Below are 20763 nucleotides of genomic sequence, written 5' to 3'. Positions count from 1 at the left end.
GTACAAAATATGTACTATGTATATTTAACGCCATGATGTATAAATGTTTCCATCCCGCCAAGCGCCGTGTAATGCATATCGTCTACCTACTCCATAAATCCAAAAGTTACAAGCGAGCCATAACGTCAGTTCCAATTTCCCCCCTTCTCTCCCTCTCTGCCCTTCTTTCGTTCATATTAGCACACACGTTTTCCCATCCCATCTCCTCACATACAAATTCCCAACTTCTGACAGCTCTATCAGCATGTTCTCTTGGAACATGATCGCCTTTCTCCACCAAGCTTCGATTGAATAACTCGAAACTCACCCAACCCTTATATCCTAAGCCATCACATATAGCTTTCAAAACATCCATCACGGGAAGATAACCCCCTCTATCCTGCTCTCCCAGGAATAACCTACAATTCCTGCTCCACGACATTCGTGCTTTCATTCCCTCGGTATAAAACTCGTGGCCTTCAACCAGCGGCTCAGCCAGGCGCTCTGCATCAACGATCTGGATGTAGAATACTTTTTTGGGATCAATAGTCTGTACCATCTTCTCCAAGCTTTTCTTGAATGTCGCTTGAGCATCAGGTACAGTACCCGAAAGAGAAGCGGGGTCAGCAAATTCGCGCCCAGCGATATTGAATGTGTCTAGACATAATCCAAAATTTTCCCTATCAACACCCTTTACGATTTCCCACGCTCCACTCCACGTATCAATATGTGCACCAAAACACAGATTTTCAAATGCGAATCTGAAAGGTGGTTTTTGAGCAGCGCCCAAATCGGCGATTTCGCGAAGATCGGAGACCATTTGTGATATGGAAGGGGTGTTTCCAGACGAGGAAGTAAATGTGGAGGGAATCTGAATGATATCTGTGCCTAGTATACGGCAAACTTGGAACCAAAGATTTAGTTCTTGAAGTTTAGACTTTTTAGCGGAAGAGGAAAGAGATCCTTCTTGGCAAAAGAAGGGCCCGCAGGCTATGATGGGAAGACCATAATATGAGGAGAGAGAGCGAATATATTGCGCAGCGTGAATATGAGAGGAAGGTGATGGATGAGAAGGTAGGGTGGAGGCGAGATCGGCTAGATCTTCGTAGACTATGGAAGAGTTTAGTTTTTGTGGTGGTGGAAGGGACGGTGTTCTTACACATTTCAATACCAGAGAGACCTGCATCTCTGGCAGCTTTGAACTTTTGTTCGAGACTATGATGGGCAAAACAGCGCCCGAGGGACATGCTTGCAATTGCTGGTTTGAAAGACATATTGATATTGGTTTTATGTAGAGATGCAATAATGATATGAATATAAATTACTGGTTATATGCAACGCAACGCAACGCAACACGATACAGTCGAAAGACGACAATAGTGAAGAGCAATATGACGAAATATAGAGTGTTTAACTTCAATCAACTAAGAGAACAATCGATCTCGGAGAGATATGGGAACAATAGAAATATATGCAGCAAGTCACAAAGTTACATCAACAGTCAAGAAGAGATTGAGATTGACACAGTCAAGTAAAGGGCCAGTGCATTCCCCCTCCCTGATAAGGTCCACATCTCATATCTTTTCCCATAGAGATAGAACTACTATCTTTTATTCCCTTCCCGAATGGATAAGAATTTTAGAAAAACAGGCGTACGATCAAAAAACATTTGTCAGTTTCATGGCTAATTCATGCGTTAAAAGAATTGTCCGTCAAATACGGCTAAAGACATTGCCGCAAAAGCCTCTTGGTTCCAAGATTTGCGGGGAGCTGGGATTAATGTGCGATGCTAGCCGGTGTTGACGTTCGTATCAGTCAGCTTGGCAGCACATCCACCTGGTGATCGAATTTCTCCGCATTTACCTGCGCAAAGGACACTCCCTCGGCTCATCTACGTACAATTGCATGAGGATCTGGCGGGGAGGTAGACAAGCAAACAGGGAGTCGGACAGGTAGGTAAACGGGTGGGTTTGCGGTTGTTGGCTGAGTTCCATCGCATCATTGCTCTGTTTAATAACAATGTCTCATACTCATAAACAATGACTTCAGCATCTACAGAACAACCAATCTCCATTGCTATCATAGGCTCCGGTCTAATCGGTCCTCGGCATGCACAATCGATTCTTCAAAATCCACAGGCCACTTTGCATTCCCTCACAGATCCTGCTCCACATGCCGTCAAAATTGCGACTTCCCTATCGACCACCTACTACTCCTCGCTACCCTCCCTTCTCTCATTCTCCTCGCTACCAACGGCAGTCCTAATCTGTACCCCAAACCATACCCATGTTCCTATTGCCATCTCTTGTATCGAAGCTGGCATAAAATATGTTCTGGTGGAAAAACCCGTCTCGACATCCATACAAGAGGGCGCTAAATTATTGTCCATTGCAAAAGAATATAATGCTACCATATTAGTCGGTCATCATCGACGCTTCAACCCCTATCTTGTATCTGCAAAAACTGAGCTTGATTCTGGAGTACTCGGTCAAATAATTGGTGTTCAAGGTATATGGGCGTTGAAAAAGTCCTCATCATATTTTGACGGTATTGGAGAATGGAGAAGAAATGGTGAGAGCGGTGGCGTGGTGCTCATTAATTTGATACATGAACTCGATTTGTTACAATACTTACTAGGCAAGATTACTATGGTGTCTGCTATTGAGAGTAAGAAAACTAGAGGCTTTGATGCTGAAGAAGGAGGGGCGATGATATTGCGATTTGAGAGTGGAGTAGTAGGAACCATTTTGCTAAGCGATGCTGTTCCCTCTCCATGGAATTTCGAAGCTGGTACCGGAGAAAATCCTACTGTCCCTCAGGTAGGTAAGGAGAATGGTGCGGGTGGGTTCTATCGAATATTGGGGACGAAAGGAGGTATAAGTGTGCCTGATTTAACAAGGTGGAGTTATGAAGTTGGGGAAGGAGAGAAGGCGTGGAATGATGAGTTGAAAAAAGATGAAATACAGGTTGATACTGAAATTGTGCCTTTTGATGAACAGATCAAACACCTAGTCCAGGTAGTAAAGGAAGGTAAGAAACCAATATGCAGTGGGGAAGAGGGTTTGAGTGCGATGGTGGTATGCGAGGCAGTGAGAGTGGCAATGAAGAGCGGGGAGATGGTTGAGATTGAGGGTCTGGATATTGTAAAGAGAATTAGCAGGCATAATTAAATATTCAAACCATATCTAGGGAATCGATGTCGCAAATGTTTCATATTATAACTATCCTCGACGTTAATAAGATGCGAAAGTAAGACATTGATGAATTGCGGCAATTCAAGTAGCTTTTGCCTTTCTAAGCGACCTCATATGACAATCTCACCCTCCAAAATTCTGTACGGCACAAGACTCTTACTAAATACAGGTGCCCTTGTTGCTCTATGATATATCTAGTCTGCCCTTTCACTCTGCTTAATTTCATATTCTTACTTTGGTTTAAGCATTATCATGAATGTTACATTACTACATTACAACATTCCACAACATCATACTTTAGTCACCAGATCATTCCTGATTATCCTCTTTCGCCAATTCATCCTACTCTTGTAGGAGTTCCATAGCTCACTCTTTTGGGAGAGTATTATATGAAGGTCATCTTTCAATTCATGCGCATGGTGCAGTACATGATTTTTATGTTATTGGAATACTCCCTCGGCACAAATAGAAGGCTCTTGAGTCCCACAGCGAGATTAGATCATTGTCCATCCTAAGAAGGCTCCTATATAGCACCAATAATAGAGAATAGCTAAGGCTGTTAGCAAAAGATTGTAATCTTATCGGGTGCTATATTGATACATTGATATCGCGTAACTTTCACTGATCTACTTTTGCTCCAGACATAGGTGAATTGATTTCCATATCCTTGAATAAGAGTTATCACCACGATTCTTGGTATTTCCGGCGCAAGATGAGCCGGCTCGCTACTAGAACTATGTCATGTTTTGATGATGCTAGTTTGTGTCGTAGCCCACAACACGAGTAATAAAGGTAAAGGAAGCTTCGAATTTGCGTGTGGATATCTTCGTAAGGACCAATTGCCCCATCACTCTTTCTTTTGCTCCGATACATGGGCTTCAGTCAACTTCTATAGTATCGTTTGTAGGGACATCAGGGAGTTAGATTTGATCATTGACTTTCCCAATCACGTGCGCTAATACTTCTACCGAACTCTGCGATATCAAAAACTTCAGATGAGATACTCTATAGATTCGAAAGTCTTGCGCCTGATCAGATAAGAGATACAATCTCAGGCCGGATCATGTATCGAACTCTTTCGTTTTGGCTTTACTAACGGCGTGGAACTCCACATCCAATCCCCATACTTTTCTCACAAGACACAAGTCAGAGCTGGTTGCTATGTGTAGAAATTTCGATGGATGCTTTGCTTGCCTTCTGAGTGAATTTGACGGAATGCCATGTGAGAGCCTCAGCTGAGACTTATATGGAACCAAGCTCCTGAACATGGCCCGAAACTCATCTAGCTAGAAGTCATCTTCAATTGAAGTCTCATCAACGATGCCCTCCCTACCTACCCTCAACGTTATGAAATAGTCAATAGATTCAAGAATAAGTTTTCACCTAGCACATCGACGCGCTCATAGGTCTGTTCCAACACTGAGATATGATGAATACATAGTGATAGATTTTAGGTAGTAAAGCTTTCATCCTCCCAGATTTTTCCATTCGCAATCAAATTTTATCATCAATTTTGATTCAATCATTTCGAGTGAATGCTCAGTGACTAATAAACGCACACAAATCAAATTGAAAGAAATTGCAAAAGCAAAGGCGCAAGTAACTCAAACCGCGACTTGAAGGTAGAATTTCTTTCGACTGACAATTATCAATTGTGTTTCTATTACCTTCGAAGATGTCATTGTGTACGATTGTTGTGAACATGTCAGGTGAAACCACGATGACGGGGTCTGCAAATCTTTCCCCATGGCTTCGAAATGATACGGTAGTGGAACTTCATAAGAAGGTGGCATTCTTGATATTTGAGGAACTTGTTGACAGCGGTGATAAACCTACTCTTGAAACAGATCACTTAAGAACAATTGTCCAGGCTAATCAATCAAAAACATCATGTAATAATATTTAAATCTATCACCACTACAGCATCGTTCTGATGTACGTGATATTGAGGTTCCGCTTGATTACTTTGAACGTCTCATTGATACGGAGGTTGCAATGGGTACGCCTGCGAACAGAATCGTATTCATGGGAGATAGTCAGGGAGCTTCAATCTTGTATCTTTTTTTGCTCACTCGAAGAAAGGCCGCGGGCCTTTCAGCTATTAGTACATGGGCGGGGTTCTCCGCGACGCCGCTGGAAACAATAGCACAGATGCAAGGAGAAAAAAATGTCTATCCGAGAGTTGGACGAAAGATACACGGTTGTATATGCTGCACGGGAAGGAAGACGTCTTTGTCCCTCTATCGAGATCTGAAGCTCTTGCGGCTGCGCTTGAGCGTTATCATGCCCGTGGCCAAGGATTTACTACTCTTGAGTGGTCGGTTCTCGCTGATTTGCGTCATTCCTTGGTTGAACGTGTTTGGCCTTGCGTTCGAAAGATTTTGGAGCGCCTTTTGACAGAAATAGAGTCAGCATCAAAGCTATCAAGTTTATCTTAGTCCTCTTCCCACGATATTCAAATAAAATCATACCTCCCCCCACAATTTTCCACTTGCTACAAATTGTTCTGAGGTTGAGTGCAAAAACAAGCGCGTACATACTTCGACACTGAAGCAAGCTGGTTGCATATATGCATGAAGGAGAAACAAATATGTAACCAAAAAGCAAAAGAATGGTGAAGAGAAGGTGGTGAAGTGTAGAATACGGGGCTGAATAATGACAGTAATTGTTTGAAGAAAGGTAGTGATAAATGGATGGTGATGGGCGTTCGTTTGATGACAAAGAGTAGTGATAGAAATTCTGTTGAACAAATTTTTGAGAAGAAACAAAGATATAAGGAATCCAGATGGGTGCTGAGGATGAGGACGAAACATTTGAATCAAACCCCCCCTGGGGAACCGACAGCATAGTGAACAGTTCTTAAGGTGTTTTGATTTTTATTCGTTGATGTGTAAGCAACCTGTTAACTAAATCGGCCAGGGTGCAAGGTTCTCGACTTGGTGTAGAGATATCTCCTTAATTGCAATACATATATTGCTTCAAGTGACTGCGTAGACTATTCACTCTACGATTTTATAAGTGAATGTCGATGATAATTGTGGAGCTGAGTGGGTTTGAGCTAATCGACCATATCTAAACAACTGTTCCACGGAACTTATCTACATTCCTATTGAACTGATGACTACTGGAGATCGAATGATTCAGGAAAACCTGTTTGGAAATATTGCCTTGAATTCTACCCTTTTCCCGCGTAGGTCTCTGCCCGCAAAATACTTGATTTCAAGACCTGATAGGGCTGATCTGAAAAGAATGTTTGACTTGCACGTCCGTTTGATGAGGGAATATCAGCAACTTGAATGCAGTATTTATCCCAGGTAAGACGAATCAAGCTCCCGCTGATTTGAACGCATGAGGATTGTTAAAAGCTCGTCTGTCTCGTCCATCTCTTCTATCAGTCATTCATGATGACAGATATGGTGTGTTGACGCTGTTGTAGAGTTTGAAACCGGCATGGATTGTACCCATGAAATACGCATCACTCGTACACCATGGTGCATACATCTACGTCACACCTCTTCCCGTTTTCAAAACTACGCTTCGTCTGCCTCCTTACCTGATGTTTTGACGAATGGTCCCTACTGCAACATATCATAGATGATGTGTCTTTCTTGTTTTTGAATCTTTCACCAAACCGCCTAATCAAATACCTGATGTGGTGAAGATCACACGCTTAAATTCTTATCCAACGGAGTAGAATCTAGTTCTGAGAGTTTTTTTATCCAAAGAGCTGTTAGCGCGTTTTTGTACTTTCGAGGTCTGCAAATTAATGGTCCGTTTTTGTTTCCACGTTCTTTTCACCAGTATCATCGCAAAATTATACACTGAGTTGATTGAATCCTGATTTCGATTATGAAATGGTCATGTTTGCAAAGTCCTGCCAATCAACGAAATTCGATAGTACATGATAAGATGAGAGCCTTGATGGATTTCAAGGTAGAAAAAGGGTAAGGAAGACTTGAGGCCCTTCAAGTTGCCCTCTATGGGTTGGATGTTATTATATAGAATATGATAAACACTCCAAAAAATATGACTGAGTATAGACACATTCCTAGACACGAGTTTACGAGGTTCAAGTACTTGAGGAGTTAACTAGTATTATTGAATTTCGAGAAGGATTGTATAATAATGTATTCTGTGCTTTTTAATTAGAACAAATATTTCATTTTCTAATGTATAATTTCTCATTACTTCTTTTAAATCAGAGATGATTTCAATTTCAAATAACCCTATTCAACGATCATCCAATCAAAACCCGGGGTAAGATCTATACCCATCCAGTCTCACGAATAAATATTCTATGGAATCCTATAGGTCAGGGTGAATAAATATCCTCCAGGTCTCAAAATCTCCGGATGGAGTACGAACGTCAAACTCTGGCATTGAAGTTAGCGATTCATCCACGGAACAATTTCAAGACTCAACAAAATAGCGATCTTTGATACCCTATTACTTTTAAAATGTAGATCATAACTAGAGTGGACTTCAAGTCTTCATACTATCAGCCGATAACCATTGTATACTACGTTCTATACTTTGAAATGATAAGTATACTCGAGACGAGAACTCGCTTGTCAGGAGAAAAAACAGTGGGGCAAATAACTCAACAACAAAACTCGGAAACAAAAGGGAAAAAAATAGTTATAGACTTTTCAAGGAAACTTGGCCGAGGCCAAGAAGGACAGCAGATGCGCACTACCTCTAGGTGTCACTTTTTATTCGATCCGTAGATGTGCAGTCAACGACGACCCCGTCGAGCCACGGTGACTGGTTTTCGTAATAGCGTATGTTCAAGATGTCGTTTAACTCAATACATCTAGCTTGCTTCTTTAAGCGGACTTGGAAAAGCCACAAGGCTGACTTCCTACCGCCACATTGCTCTCATGTGACCAAAGAAAACTTATAATACTGAGGAGGGCCCCGGGGCCGGGGGTTCCAAAGTGAACCTGGAACGATGATGTTGCGAATCACGTAACAGCAGTGGCTGATTGAATTCCTTGAGATTCATATTTATAGACATCTAATATTTATAAAACTTATCTTACAATGTGTATAGTTCTACCAATAAGATTGCCCATCAGTAAAAGGGTCTGTCTGAAACCCTCGAGTCACAAATGTCCAAGTCCTTTCTTAGCATCCTATTACGAGCATAGAGGCGATCAAGCTCGTCTTCTGCACGAGTGATATCCCGACTAGCCTCCCATTTTTGGTGCAAAATACCAGGTCGAACATCATTAAGTTCAGCAGCATCGTTAAAAAAATACATTGGATCCTCCAACCTGACATGATCCCTTAAATCCTCCAACCTTTGTGTTTGTGCCGGATCTCGAACCATAATTGCCAAGTTAACGGCATCCTCCATCATGATATCTAAGAGCTGGATTGGTAGTTCTTTGTCATCGTGAATATCGCTATGTCTAATTTGTACGACAGCGTTGAGAAGCGATAAGAAACTGGAGATCCTCTGGTTTCCGACTAATTTCAAGGTATTCATAGATATTTTCCCACTGAATTACATTGCGGTGGAACAAGTGGAGTTGCACCTTCGATCGCCGCAACCATTTCATTTCTCGCAATCTTGTTGAATGATACCTAGCGCACCACTCGTAACAAGCGGTGGTAAGGGCTTCGTTGGCTTCTTTGAGGATTCTACATTGGATTTCTGGGTCGCAGAGCTTGATATCAGGTTGGTTCATCAATCTCTCGTAGACGTGTTGGTAACCACCCAGATCGTGGGAAGGTAGATTTGGGACGAATGTTTTTCCTGCTAGATGCAAATGATTTAGTCAGATACAGCCCATGTTCTATTATATGTGACACTTACCTCCAAATCGAGCCCTTTTTGAACGGGGTTGCCCAAAATCCAGTTCGCTGTTTCTGCGACATCTCTTGAATGATTTTATGACGACCGTGGAGATAGATATCTCTTCATTTCGAGTGTTATCTAGTACCTCATCACTCGTTTGACGATTGCTACCGCGCCCTTCACCGTTGTCTTTGCAGGAGTTCGGAGCACGTAAAACCTGGTCTGTATCAGAAATCCCTTAAAAAGATGATTGTAAGCTCTGCAATGATGCTCTTGAACACTCTGGGCATCAAGCAATTCCCCTGTTTGATTTACCGTGTTCTCTGTACTTTCACTGCAGAATTTATCGGTTTCATGCGGAGGTTGAAATAGAACAGCTGCACCGTCGGTGTTGATGGACTTATTGACGGGAATGTTGTTTTTCTCTCCGTTTATGTTTTCACTATCTTGCGGCCAATCTTTATCATTATCTCTGCTTTCAAAGCTTGTGGTGCCATCATTTCAATTAGTACAAGAGACAACATATGCCAGGCAACATACAACTTCTAATGAACAATTTTCTTTCTCGAGCGGAGAATTTATTATCGTCTTTAGGGTATAACCACTGGAAGAGACATGAAGAAATCGTTTTCTGGCGGGTGAATCTGGCTTCAGCCATCCATCTTTTAGTATCTCTGTTACTTTTTCTGAGATTTTTTTTGGATTAAGGCCATCGAGATATGCGGATTTTGCTTCGAAATTTTCGTCCACAATCTGTCGGATTTGCTTCTGTGTGGGATATGTGCCATTGTCGCCTTTGAAGATATCTTGGAAAGCCAGGAAGACCAACCTCTTATTTCTATTTAATGGTGTATCGGTGAGCTCCCACGGCTCTCTACTTTCAGAGACAGAATGTGACATATCTATATATCATTGAGATTTCGACTGTGAATTTGTGACAGAAATGAAAAACATGTGATGGTATAAACATAGGCTAGGCTTTCTATTTGAAATTTCTACTCTGAATGTTGTTTCTCACTAGTACAGTAGGCTGTCTGAGATGCTCTGAAGTTGATCGGATGATAGTGAGTCAAGGTGCGATACTATGGGAAAATGGCGATTTATTCGAATTACATACATCATCTGAGCTTATTTGAAAAGACCCTATAATTATCTCTAAGAGAGTTCTTTTGGGCCTTCTATTATTAGATTGGCAACCAGTTGGAGGATTCTATGGTAACTATCTGGTCAAATTGTGGTCTAGCAATAGCAGTGAACGTATTCAGATCATTAGAGATAATGATGTTATAGAATTTCAACGGAAATCAAAATTGAAGTCGCATTTTATTCCTTTCATCTGTATTTATACTTAGGAACATCAAAATAGCATAGATCTGGTGTATAAGGTTATCGTATGGGGGAATGCAAGTGAAGGCAGCATGGCGTGATTGACAGCGCTCGCTCGCTTATTTTCCAAGCCGATTAGTATCAACTGGATACAATCTATTCGCGAATATTGGAGGTGTAGTATGTTCTCTATATACTTTCAATGTGAAATATAACACATAGAGAAGTAAAAGATTGAAGAAGAAGTAGCAGCAAAGCGATAGCGAGCTTCACTTCGTATGCCTGTCATGTACGATTTTCAGGAGAGTTTGGTCAACATAGACAAGTGGCAGATGATTCGTAATGAGATCTCAACCATTAACATAATCACTAAGAACTGAAAGGCAATGAAGATAAAAGATCATGAATTCTTCAAATTATAAAGTCTTGCGTTGAAGTACCAAATGCACACCAGTGCTCCCACTAAGCTCCACTACATCTCCCATCATGCTTCCTAATCCTTGTCAACATTCTTGACATCATTTAAGAATTCAGCAATTTTGTCTCCATCACCTAAGCAATATATTAATTAGTAAACCAATTGCTGGAGGTATAAAGGAAAGGAAGCGTTGAACTGACGAGACATATAGCAATCCCAGGCCTGTACAATATCCAACGTGGCTTCCACATCAGCCTCGTTGATATCGAAACAACTCTCGTCAAGATAATTACGCAAGGCTCTATTTACTTCTTCTTCCGTAATGTTCTTGGAGGTAAGCAGACGTCTGTATTCCTCGGCTATTTTGCTTCCTTCTTCGTGAAGCCGAGTTACTTTTGTTCTTGTGTGGATTGTTCGTTCAAAGCCCCACTCAAGAGCGAGCTTTGTGTATTCCCACTGAGCATCGCCGTAAAGTATCTTCATTAATTTGATTAATCTGGGAGGGCTTGTTGTCGATAGGTTAATATCTGTGGCCGCAGAAGGGTGATCGCTCCGGACTGTTTTACTAAAGTCAGGGTGTCGAAACTCTGCAATGAATTTCTGAATAGAATCATCAAGTTCATCTGGAAGGTATGAGTATCAGCAATGTATATGACAGAATGTGCAGCATGGAATCTTGATTACAAATTCCAGCATTTGGAGTATTAATTTCTGCCACCAAAATCAGAGTCTCTAATGTCGCATATACATCGATCTCTTTGATTTGTTGTTCCATTGGTGTATATCTTGATTCACCAATCGTGTTCTTTCCAGATACATCGGTTCTGTATGCGAAAGCCAGATCTGTACCAAAATTTAACAACTCTGTGGTACGAGATGCCATAAAGTGTAGATCGAAGAGATGTAGATCGTAGAGACTTCTAGCTTCATGATCAAGGACGAAGTCGAGGAATTTCTTGGTAACTTTCCAATTATTTCCAAAGAGAAATCGAGCGAGCTCAATGAAGTCTTTTCGCTCTGTTTTCATTTTTCGTTTGTCGTCTACTGGGGGGGTAGAGGGATCGGCTTGGTATCAAAATCAGCTCAAGGTTCTATGAGATTGTGTAAAAAACTTACATTGTTGAAGAGAATCACTTGCCTCATTATTGTTAAAGATCATCATCGTAAGGTGCTTAAAGCGTAGTTTGTGATCTGTCTTTGAGGAAATATGTATTTAATTATTGATATGTGTTGAGTACAGATCATTAAAGGTGGCCTGTAAGAATATGCTACAAAAGCTATCAGAAGTGGTTTTACGAAGTCAAATTGTAGGGAAGATCTTGTCCTTGAATATTCAAGGGAAATGAGGCTCTTTATGTGCACGTAAGACCTGGATATGGAGAGCACCCAGTCTCAAGGAAAGGTTCGAAATCGAACGATGTGACTCATTGAGTTGAGTCGAATGACTCGATTCGATGAAGTGAATTGCAGCTTCTTGGCTGTGAAACAGATGTAGGCACGTGGATCCGCGAAACTTTCTAGATTCATAAGTATCTGCTCTATAAATTGCTGGGAAAGAGATATCTCACAAAACAAGCGTTTCAATTCGAAGATCTTCAAATCATAGTATACAACGGCTGGCTATAAAAAGAAGTCACCCCAGCAGCCGGCCAGATCATGCCACTCGATGACTACACGATCGCAATTCAGTCATAAGTGGGAGCACCATAGTCAATGACGCAGAATAATGACGAAACTGAGAATTAGAGCTCAGGGAATATGAAAGGAAACCACACGTGAAAAGTTTCCCCCAAAAATGCCATGAAAAGAGAAAAACAGCACTTTGACAAAAATACAACCAGCCCTTACTCCGCCATTAAATATCGACCACAACACCATCTATATGCGAATTCTAAATGCAATTCGTTGCCCGCAATTTAAGACTCAAATTTCAAACACCAGAAAATGCAAAAACCATCCAAACCATCCCCCTTTACTCCTCTCCGACTCCCACAGGCAAAATCCCCACATTTCCAATCGCTTGCGGATCTACAATATACACTCGTTAGACAATTCTTCTCAATTCAATGACATCACTCGAGACACATCTTCACGCACACTATCCACGCCACAATTTGACCCAGCACCAAAAATAAAGAAGTAAAAAACTTACTCCAGAAAACAAACCCACTATCCACCTCCGTCTTAATCCCCAGCAATCTATCATACGTCCCATTCCCATAATACATTTCCGCCGCTTCTTCCGCCGACAAATCCGGATCCACATAATTTACATAACCCGAGAAATTCCCCCTCGGTTGCGCATCCAAAACCGCATTCGTCATCCCCTCAATGACTTCTGTGATGCGGTCATCCCACGGTGGGAGATGCGTGGGCGTGTATCCGTAATTTTGGAATACCCAGAGCGCATCCATATCTGCATGACTAGAGGAGGATGTCTCTCCGCTATCGATAGCAGATCCAGGAGCACCGTAGAGATTGATGATGGAGAAGTAGGGGATTTGTGGGGATTGATGAGAGAGGATATATGAGAAGAACGCAAGGACCGCCTCGGGGGTGAGAGGTTTTTCATTCTTGGTCACGAGAGATTTGACATAGAAAGTGTCGTGTAAATCGTAGTTTAAGAGGGGCTGGGCCAGCGGATCGGGTGCGGCGAGGGTAGCTAGTGTATCGATCCAGGATAGATTCGTGATATTCCGAGAATCGATATCGAAACCGGATACGAGTTGCGGGAAAACGATATCTCGAAAATGGGCAAGATCGCAAAAGGTACACAATCCTGTGATTGCAAGACCGCCTGCACTGTTGACATTGAACCCAAATGATATATTCGGTGTAAGTAAAGGACTCTTGAGAACAAAATCTTGCGTTTGCAAAAACGCGGCAGAGACTTTTTCGGCGCTGGAAAGCGTAGATGAGAGATTGGCGGTGAAATATGTAACTTCAGCTGGTGCAGCAAGTGTTTGCATATAAAAGTGTGTGACAATACCAAAAGCATCGGCGGCGCCTCTTAATGCGTACCAGAGATCGGTATTCTCGGTTTCGCTTGTATGGACAAATGTGCCGTTGGCGAGGACAACGTCGAGTCCAACGATTGTGTCGAGTGCTAGTCCCCAGAGACGGGAATCGTATCCATAACCGCCGTGTGTTGCATGTCCGCCTGGTTAGTAGATTAGAATGGATTCGTACCAATATCTCACTTCCGGCATAAGTATCTTACCTATCCCAACACCAGCACATGTTCCATGCGGTAAAGCTCTTCCACCCTGCGCATGAATCCCCAACGCCACATTACCCAATCTCTGTCCCGCGCCTATCTTCGCAATATATGTTTCTGAATCCCCGCACGTCAAAACCCCATCTTTCTGTCATAAAAGAATAAACAGAAACTTACCCTGATCTACCAAAATCTCATCAAACCCACTCATATCCACCACCACACTCCCATTCTTCCCGCCAATACTATAACTCGCATAACTATGACCCCCACCTCTCGGTTGAACCTTCAACCCCGCCCTCGCCGCACAAACAACACTATTTCCCACCTGCTCCTGCGTCTTCGGTAACGTTACCGCCGTAGGTGTATATTGCAGACGTAAATTGAAAGGAGTAGTCAAATTGGCCCAGTTCGGAGAAGTAGCATTCGAATAGGGAACGGAGCGCGCTTGAAGACATTCTTGCAGGATGTGGGACGCCTGTGATTCGGGTTCGGAGGGTGGAGTTTGAGAGAGAGAGCTGCGGGTAAATGTGCTGAGGATAAGCGATGTAAGGGGTAGTCGAAGATACATTTTGATTGGCGATTGTTTTTGGAGGAGATTGTTATTGTAAAATCGATAGGCTGGGAAAGGAGCGTCGGAACTAGGAGGGGAATGCTCATTCTATAGTCGCCTTATTTTTGTATAACTGCTGCGACTTCATTCCTAGCGGTGGTAAACTTTCGTTTGCGCAAATTCATATGCCTAATCCGGAAATTTTTCAATGCAAAATTACCCGAAACAAAGATTTCCAGCCTCATCTGACAAGACGACTCCCCAAACCCGAAAACAAGTAGGTATCACTACACAAGAAATGGGGAATTGAGAAAAACAGAATGAATTGGTTGAAAAAAGTTTTATAATTTATAACAAATATCTAATTCGGTATTCAGATGCAATTGTCATCTATACCTTCCCACCACCAAAGACAGCTCCCAAACGCCGTTCTCATCTTATCATACGTTGAAGTATTAATTGCAAGACTGAGATAATATTATACAATCGCTTTAGCCATACCCGTCGCTTCATCAGTCAATATCGTTACGCCCTTTCTCTTCTTGAGAACATTCTCTATGAATGCCTCACCGGCTTTGTATGAACTTCTCACTAGAGGTCCACTGGCACAATATAAGAAACCAAGATCTAATGCGCGTTGACGCCACATCTCGAAAGCTTCGGGCGTAATATATTCCTCTACTTTCATATGACGCTTAGTTGGGCGCATATATTGACCGAAAGTAACGACATCAACGTTGACTTCTCGAAGATCTAATCATAAATTATTAGCAATGAGTTGTGCGGAAGACGGACATGCATATCATACCTCTCAATGTTTGCCACAATGCTTCTTCAGTTTCTCCCAACCCAAGCATAATACTCGTCTTCGTAATCAACGAAGGCTTAGCCTTCTTAGCTGCATCCAAAACCTTCAAACTCTGTCTATATTTCGCTCTTCGATCTCGAACAAACGGTGTAAGTTCCTCAGTAGTCTCCATGTTATGCGCATAGACATCCAACCCACTTTCCGCAACCAATTTCACCATTTCCAAATCTCCCGCATAATCACCAGTCAAAGCCTCAACCAATATCGACGACTTCTTCTGCTTAATCTTCATAATCGTCTCTGCGAAATGTCTTGCCCCTCCATCTGCAAGATCATCTCTATCCACGGATGTCAAAACGACATATCCCAAGCCCCATCTCGACAATGCTTCCGCTGTATGTTCCGGTTCGTGAGGATCTAATGGCGCTGGCGTTTTTGCAGTCTTGACACTACAGAATCGACATCCTCTTGTGCAAGTATCTCCCATCAACATGATCGTCGCAGTCGCAGCACTCTTATCACCACCGCCCCAACAATCCGAAATATTCGGACATCTAGCTTCCTCGCACACAGTATGTAAATTCAAACCTCGCAGATCCTTCTTGATCTTCTTGTAATTCGAATTGTCGGGGATGGGCGTCTTCAACCATTCAGGTAATCTGGTGATTTGTCTCTTCTTCCCTGGTGGTCCAACCATCGCAGTTCGCAATTCGAGTGCATCATCGGGGGTCAAAGGCTTATCTGGCAAGCCCACAAACTCTGAAAACGATGGAACGGCATTGATCTTGTCTTTGAAGTATGTGGGACGTCTTTTCGTGATAGGTTCTGGCTTGGATGCATCTGTCTCAGTGGCGAAGGAGCGTGTAGCTGTGGTAGGAATTGCAAGGATATTTCTTGATGCCTGTCTCAATGGAGGTGCATTTAGACATCTGAATCTTGGTACCATCGATGCCATCTTGAATATCCCAGCTTGATATGCTGGTAATAGAAATGTTCACTGTTGAAATGTTGAGATTATTTTCTGATAAGGATGCTTGCAAATCGATGCTGCTTACATAATACACAAGACCGCTGTTATCCGATTTCATGAATCGCAGGAGTGCAATGTTGACATCAAAAACTTATTAGTTAAACAGCATTTCATCTTGGTATTTGTCTTTGAAATAATTTAGTAGATATTGTTCCATTGTGCAACTACTCATCGAATGGATCAGTTGTAGAAACCGTGAGACTCATAAGACACCTACTTAGTAGTAATATCTCCCGGTGACCCTTCGTTCACCCCGCCAAAAAAATCACCGGGAGTAAATATCCCTGTCACAGCAACCATCGCGTCTTCCAGCGCAAACATCAACAACTTCAATTTACTACATATCAAGCCCACAAACTCTCTCAACCCCAGAACCCCAGTTTTGCCTTCAACCAATCCACTCGCAGCATCCACAATAATGAATTCGCAAAACCCTTCCGTTCTTCTTTCCTCTTCCGTAGCTTCTCTACGAGCCTCTTTAAGTACCCTAGATAACAGCATTTCCATCCTCGATTCCGGCATTTCTGATTTTCCCCGTCTGAAATCCGTTTTGAGTACCACCAGAGTACGCTTCCCATTCATTATCTCTCCCAACCATACTCAGATCTCGGGCCCCCAAACTCCCCCAATTCTAGAAACAAACCCCAACTAACACCTCCACCCAGCACTTCGAACTCACCCCCTCCACCACCCTCCACGCAGCCCAACGTTCCCTCGCCGAAGAACTCGAGCCCGCCATCGAAACGCTCCTCTCCCGCTCCGAATCCCTCATTTCCCGTCTCCAGCGCAAAGAAGAACAACTCATCGCGCGCTCCCAGCTTCTCTCGGGACGTCTCGAATCTTCCGATTCCATGTCCAATCCCACCTCCAAAGCCAGCAAACTAAGTCGTAAGAAGAGCTGGGAAATAGGGTTGAACAAAGGGAACAAAAGTCCCTTTGGAAATGGAGGGGGCAATGAAGAGAAAGCAATGAGATTAAAGGTTTTGAGGCAGAAGAAAGAGAGATTGGGGTATGCGGTGGAGAGATTGGGATTACAGAGTCAGCAGAGACAGAGACAGTTGAGGATGAGTGTTGCGCCGCCGTCTTTTGATGATGAATGATTTACAGGTGTTATGGATGGGTAGATGCAGAAAAGGGCTGGAAGAACACACCGTTGATCGCAAGCTTTCTACTGCGCTACGATGACACAGATCAAAAATTGGATATGAATTGGGTTTGGAGAGCTGGTCCATTGGATCCTGTCAATATGCCAGATCACTGTCCAATGCCATAACTTGAATGGAATTACCATAATCAGATCTAAGCAAAGGACTTCATGGCGATTCAACTCGAGCCATCATAGGGACCAGATACGAGAGTGCAGGCTATGAAGGGGTCCGGTACTTTTCAAAAGAATGGTTCCAAGCGCGAAAGGGAGATGTCCAATCCGGCGTTTTGTACATGATGTATGATGATGATGATGATGGAATGCGGATATACCCAGAATGATGTGAATAGCAAAATCTGTTAGCGAGGAGTCATTATGTCACCCTTCGATGGTGCTTGCTTCCTGTATAAATTCTTCTATTGGAAATTAGTTGGGGTACATATATTTAGGTAGCAAAATCAACTTCCCAAGTCTAGCTTCATTGAAGAAGTTTTTGAATGTATGAATGAATTTTTATCATAAAATCTATGGTATCATATTTCTTCCCTCTAAACTTTCAATTCCCTCCCAAAACTATCCCCCCTTACTACATCCGGCCTCTCGCCCTCAACACTGCAACTCACAAGCCCTACTTCTCCTAAGCCTAAATCATCTAACCCCTTAAATCCCTCCTCAACAACCCACTTTCTCCCCTCCTTACTAGAATTTTGATTAAACAAGACCTCGCATGCAGCTCCAAGTACCAATAACCCAGGTGGTCTACTGCCCACTTCTTCAATAGCATCTACGACACATTCCAAAGAAGTTCTTACGACCCTTTGATCCGGACACGATGCTCTTTCTATTACTGCACATGGTGTGCTCAGTGGCCATAACTTCCTACTTTGATCAACATTCCCATTCTCATCAACCACTTTTGCGTCTTCGGAATCGTGGGTGGTGAGGTCGGCCACTAATCCCTTGATTCTATGAAGAGCCATCAAGAAGACCACAGTTTGAGTCGGAACATATTGCGGCGGCACGGTAGGTTTTCCCTTCCTGCCGGTCCCAGTACATATAAGTACCTGATCACTAACGCTTCTTTGTGTCGCCGGTATTCCAGCAAATAGTGGCGCACTCAGTGCGCTTGTGATTCCAGGCAAAACAACAACTCGATCTCCGTATCCCTGCTTTCGGAAAAATTCAAACTCTTCCCCTCCTCTTCCATATATATAAGGGTCACCTTGTTTCAATCGTAAAACAGTTTTACCCGCTTGAAGACCAGCTAATCCGAGAGACAACAATTCCTGTTGTGCTAGTTCGGCGTTGCCTGGAAATTTGCGCGCAATGTGGATAGGTGTTCGACGGGGTATTAGGTCGAGAACTCCCGACGGAACAAGTTTATCGGCGAGGATTATATCGGCAGAAAGAATGGCTTTGTGGGTTGCGCGAGTGAGAAGATCAGGATGCCCGGGTCCAGAACCAGCTAGGATTATTTGTGGGAGTTTTGAGACGCGGGAATCGAGGTTTGATGTGTCAAGAGGAGCCGAAGTTGATGGGTTGGTGGCGTAAGATTTCAAGACACTGTCGACGTCCGAATCTGTTATCGACGCAAGCCGACGAAGGGGCCAATATTCACATATTTGAGAAAGCCATCTCATACGTCTATTTTTTGCAGCATCGAGATCTGCTTCCGTAATAAGTTTGTTGAAAGTAGAACTTTGATCTGTTTCTTCTTCATTATCCAAGTCTCCGGCTGCAGTGAGATGTGCTAAATGATCTTCTTCTTGTATACGTCTGCGAATTGTACCGAGTCGTAAACACGATTCTCCTAGATTTTTAGGAAGCGAGGAGGCTATTTCGCGACGAATTCGAGAGGAGAGTTTGCAACCTCTACCATTGGTTGTTACACCGATTTGAAGTGGCCCATCGGTGTATGTGGAAAGGAGGGAGAATGTGCAGAGATTTGATGCATCGGCTACATTTACTGGTATGCGGTTACGTTTGCAGAGTTGTGAGATATGTGCACCTAGACGAATTAGCTGAATGGTCTCGCACCAAATAAATGACTACACTTACTCAATGGATCTCGAGGTCCAGAGGTAACAAAGACTGCATCGACTACTCTTCCAATTTCTTCTCTACCTAGAGTCATAAGATCATTATCTTCAAATGACTTCTTCAGCCATTGTACTTCCCCAGTGTCAATTCGTTTTTGTAACGTGTAATGTAACTCGGAGGATTCAGGCGCAATGAGGATTGGTTTTGCTCCTACTTCCACGGATTTCGTACATCTGGCACCTGCTAATGGATTGCATCCAATTATAAGATGAATATGAGATGTTGCATCGATACCTGTAAGAAGAGATATTGGAGTCATGATGAATCCCGTGAACTCCTATCTGATGTAACCGTGTGGAATATGATGATTGTGACAAGAGATTAAAGGGAATAATCTTATCAGATAGATATGATCAAAGGAATGAAGTTGTAGGAGAGATATGAAAAAAAGATGAATACATAGATGTGTGAAGTAGATGTTAAATATAACTAGCATTCAATTGTCATAGAGCGAGAGAGAGAGAGCGAGAGAGAGAAGACTAAAAGCAAAGAACGAACTATCTCCTTACCTATTCCGTCGTCTTCTCGGTGTTTGATTGTATCTTGGGGATTTTTTGCTCAGTAGCTGTTATCGTGAAATAACGCCATCGATAAGAAATTTCATATTGCCCCTCCATGCGGGATGATGGGGGAGGCTAGTTTGGAAATGGATGCTCTTGGTGCCGCTTTGACAATCACAATGGGGATCATGTAATTTATATACCTAAATGAGTATAATGTTTGAGGACATTATAAGCTCGTAAGTTGGTCTTTTGTAATTTTGAAACGGGTGGAAGAGTGGAAGATAGATTCAAGGCAAAGAGATCTTTACTTTTATTCATGTACTCTTTTAGTTCAATTTTATAACATATTCAGGCAATTGAAATACAGCATCACTTACAAACATGGATATCAGTCAAATATGTTTAAAGCAGCAGCCTCCGACGTCGCGCCCCCTTTCTATGGATTAGTAAGCCATTCCCCCATTCCACTATCATTATATCCAATCATTGTCCTTCCATTAAACATACCTCACTACCCCGCGGATATCCGGAAATGTGTAAACCACCTCGATTTGCATTACAAACTAACATTTTTGGAAGATAGATAGCAGATAGTTCTACTATTTATCTCAAATGCTCTGGAGTGCTCTTGAATTCTTCATGTCGAAGTCTACACGCGTAAAGAATTTGTGGCAGATGTCTCATC

General features: G+C 42.6%; 8 protein-coding genes across 8 annotated transcripts; 3 read left to right on the top strand and 5 right to left on the bottom strand.

The window, feature by feature from the left end:
- Positions 1 to 9: 9 nt before the first annotated feature.
- EAE98_003118 (uncharacterized protein) lies at positions 10 to 1324 on the bottom strand. Its single transcript, XM_038950738.1, has 2 exons — positions 1139 to 1324; positions 10 to 1089 (listed from the first exon to the last, which is right to left on the bottom strand). The coding sequence occupies exons 1-2, from the start codon at positions 1251 to 1253 to the stop codon at positions 107 to 109; spliced, it is 1098 nt and encodes a 365-aa protein (XP_038813267.1). The 5' UTR covers positions 1254 to 1324; the 3' UTR covers positions 10 to 106.
- Positions 1325 to 2018: 694 nt separating this feature from the next.
- EAE98_003117 (uncharacterized protein) lies at positions 2019 to 3149 on the top strand (the record flags this gene model as incomplete). The annotated part of the gene is made up of 1 exon (XM_038950737.1): positions 2019 to 3149. The coding sequence occupies one exon, from the start codon at positions 2019 to 2021 to the stop codon at positions 3147 to 3149; it is 1131 nt and encodes a 376-aa protein (XP_038813266.1).
- Positions 3150 to 5281: 2132 nt separating this feature from the next.
- Positions 5282 to 5611, top strand: EAE98_003116 (uncharacterized protein; the record flags this gene model as incomplete). The annotated part of the gene is made up of 1 exon (XM_038950736.1): positions 5282 to 5611. One exon carries the CDS (start codon positions 5282 to 5284, stop codon positions 5609 to 5611), a length of 330 nt encoding a protein of 109 aa, XP_038813265.1.
- A 5184-nt stretch (positions 5612 to 10795) lies between these two features.
- EAE98_003115 (uncharacterized protein) lies at positions 10796 to 11879 on the bottom strand (the record flags this gene model as incomplete). Its single annotated transcript, XM_038950735.1, has 4 exons — positions 10796 to 10854; positions 10921 to 11343; positions 11405 to 11785; positions 11837 to 11879. 4 exons carry the CDS (start codon positions 11877 to 11879, stop codon positions 10796 to 10798), a joined length of 906 nt encoding a protein of 301 aa, XP_038813264.1.
- An 813-nt stretch (positions 11880 to 12692) lies between these two features.
- EAE98_003114 (uncharacterized protein) lies at positions 12693 to 14508 on the bottom strand (the record flags this gene model as incomplete). The annotated part of the gene is made up of 4 exons (XM_038950734.1): positions 12693 to 12748; positions 12873 to 13880; positions 13941 to 14054; positions 14115 to 14508. 4 exons carry the CDS (start codon positions 14506 to 14508, stop codon positions 12693 to 12695), a joined length of 1572 nt encoding a protein of 523 aa, XP_038813263.1.
- Positions 14509 to 14968: 460 nt separating this feature from the next.
- Positions 14969 to 16253, bottom strand: EAE98_003113 (uncharacterized protein; the record flags this gene model as incomplete). Its single annotated transcript, XM_038950733.1, has 2 exons — positions 14969 to 15243; positions 15299 to 16253. The coding sequence occupies 2 exons, from the start codon at positions 16251 to 16253 to the stop codon at positions 14969 to 14971; spliced, it is 1230 nt and encodes a 409-aa protein (XP_038813262.1).
- Positions 16254 to 16478: 225 nt separating this feature from the next.
- Positions 16479 to 17703, top strand: EAE98_003112 (uncharacterized protein). Its single transcript, XM_038950732.1, has 2 exons — positions 16479 to 16893; positions 16994 to 17703. The coding sequence occupies exons 1-2, from the start codon at positions 16747 to 16749 to the stop codon at positions 17426 to 17428; spliced, it is 582 nt and encodes a 193-aa protein (XP_038813261.1). The 5' UTR covers positions 16479 to 16746; the 3' UTR covers positions 17429 to 17703.
- Positions 17704 to 18023: 320 nt separating this feature from the next.
- Positions 18024 to 19834, bottom strand: EAE98_003111 (uncharacterized protein; the record flags this gene model as incomplete). The annotated part of the gene is made up of 2 exons (XM_038950731.1): positions 18024 to 19483; positions 19534 to 19834. The coding sequence occupies 2 exons, from the start codon at positions 19832 to 19834 to the stop codon at positions 18024 to 18026; spliced, it is 1761 nt and encodes a 586-aa protein (XP_038813260.1).
- Positions 19835 to 20763: the final 929 nt, after the last annotated feature.

Source organism: Botrytis deweyae (assembly GCF_014898535.1).
Source record: "Botrytis deweyae strain B1 chromosome Unknown BDEW_005, whole genome shotgun sequence".
NCBI classification, from domain to species: Eukaryota; Fungi; Ascomycota; class Leotiomycetes; order Helotiales; family Sclerotiniaceae; genus Botrytis; species Botrytis deweyae.
The sequence above is the reverse complement of the archived record's forward strand: the minus strand, read 5'-3'. Positions and strand labels throughout refer to the sequence as shown.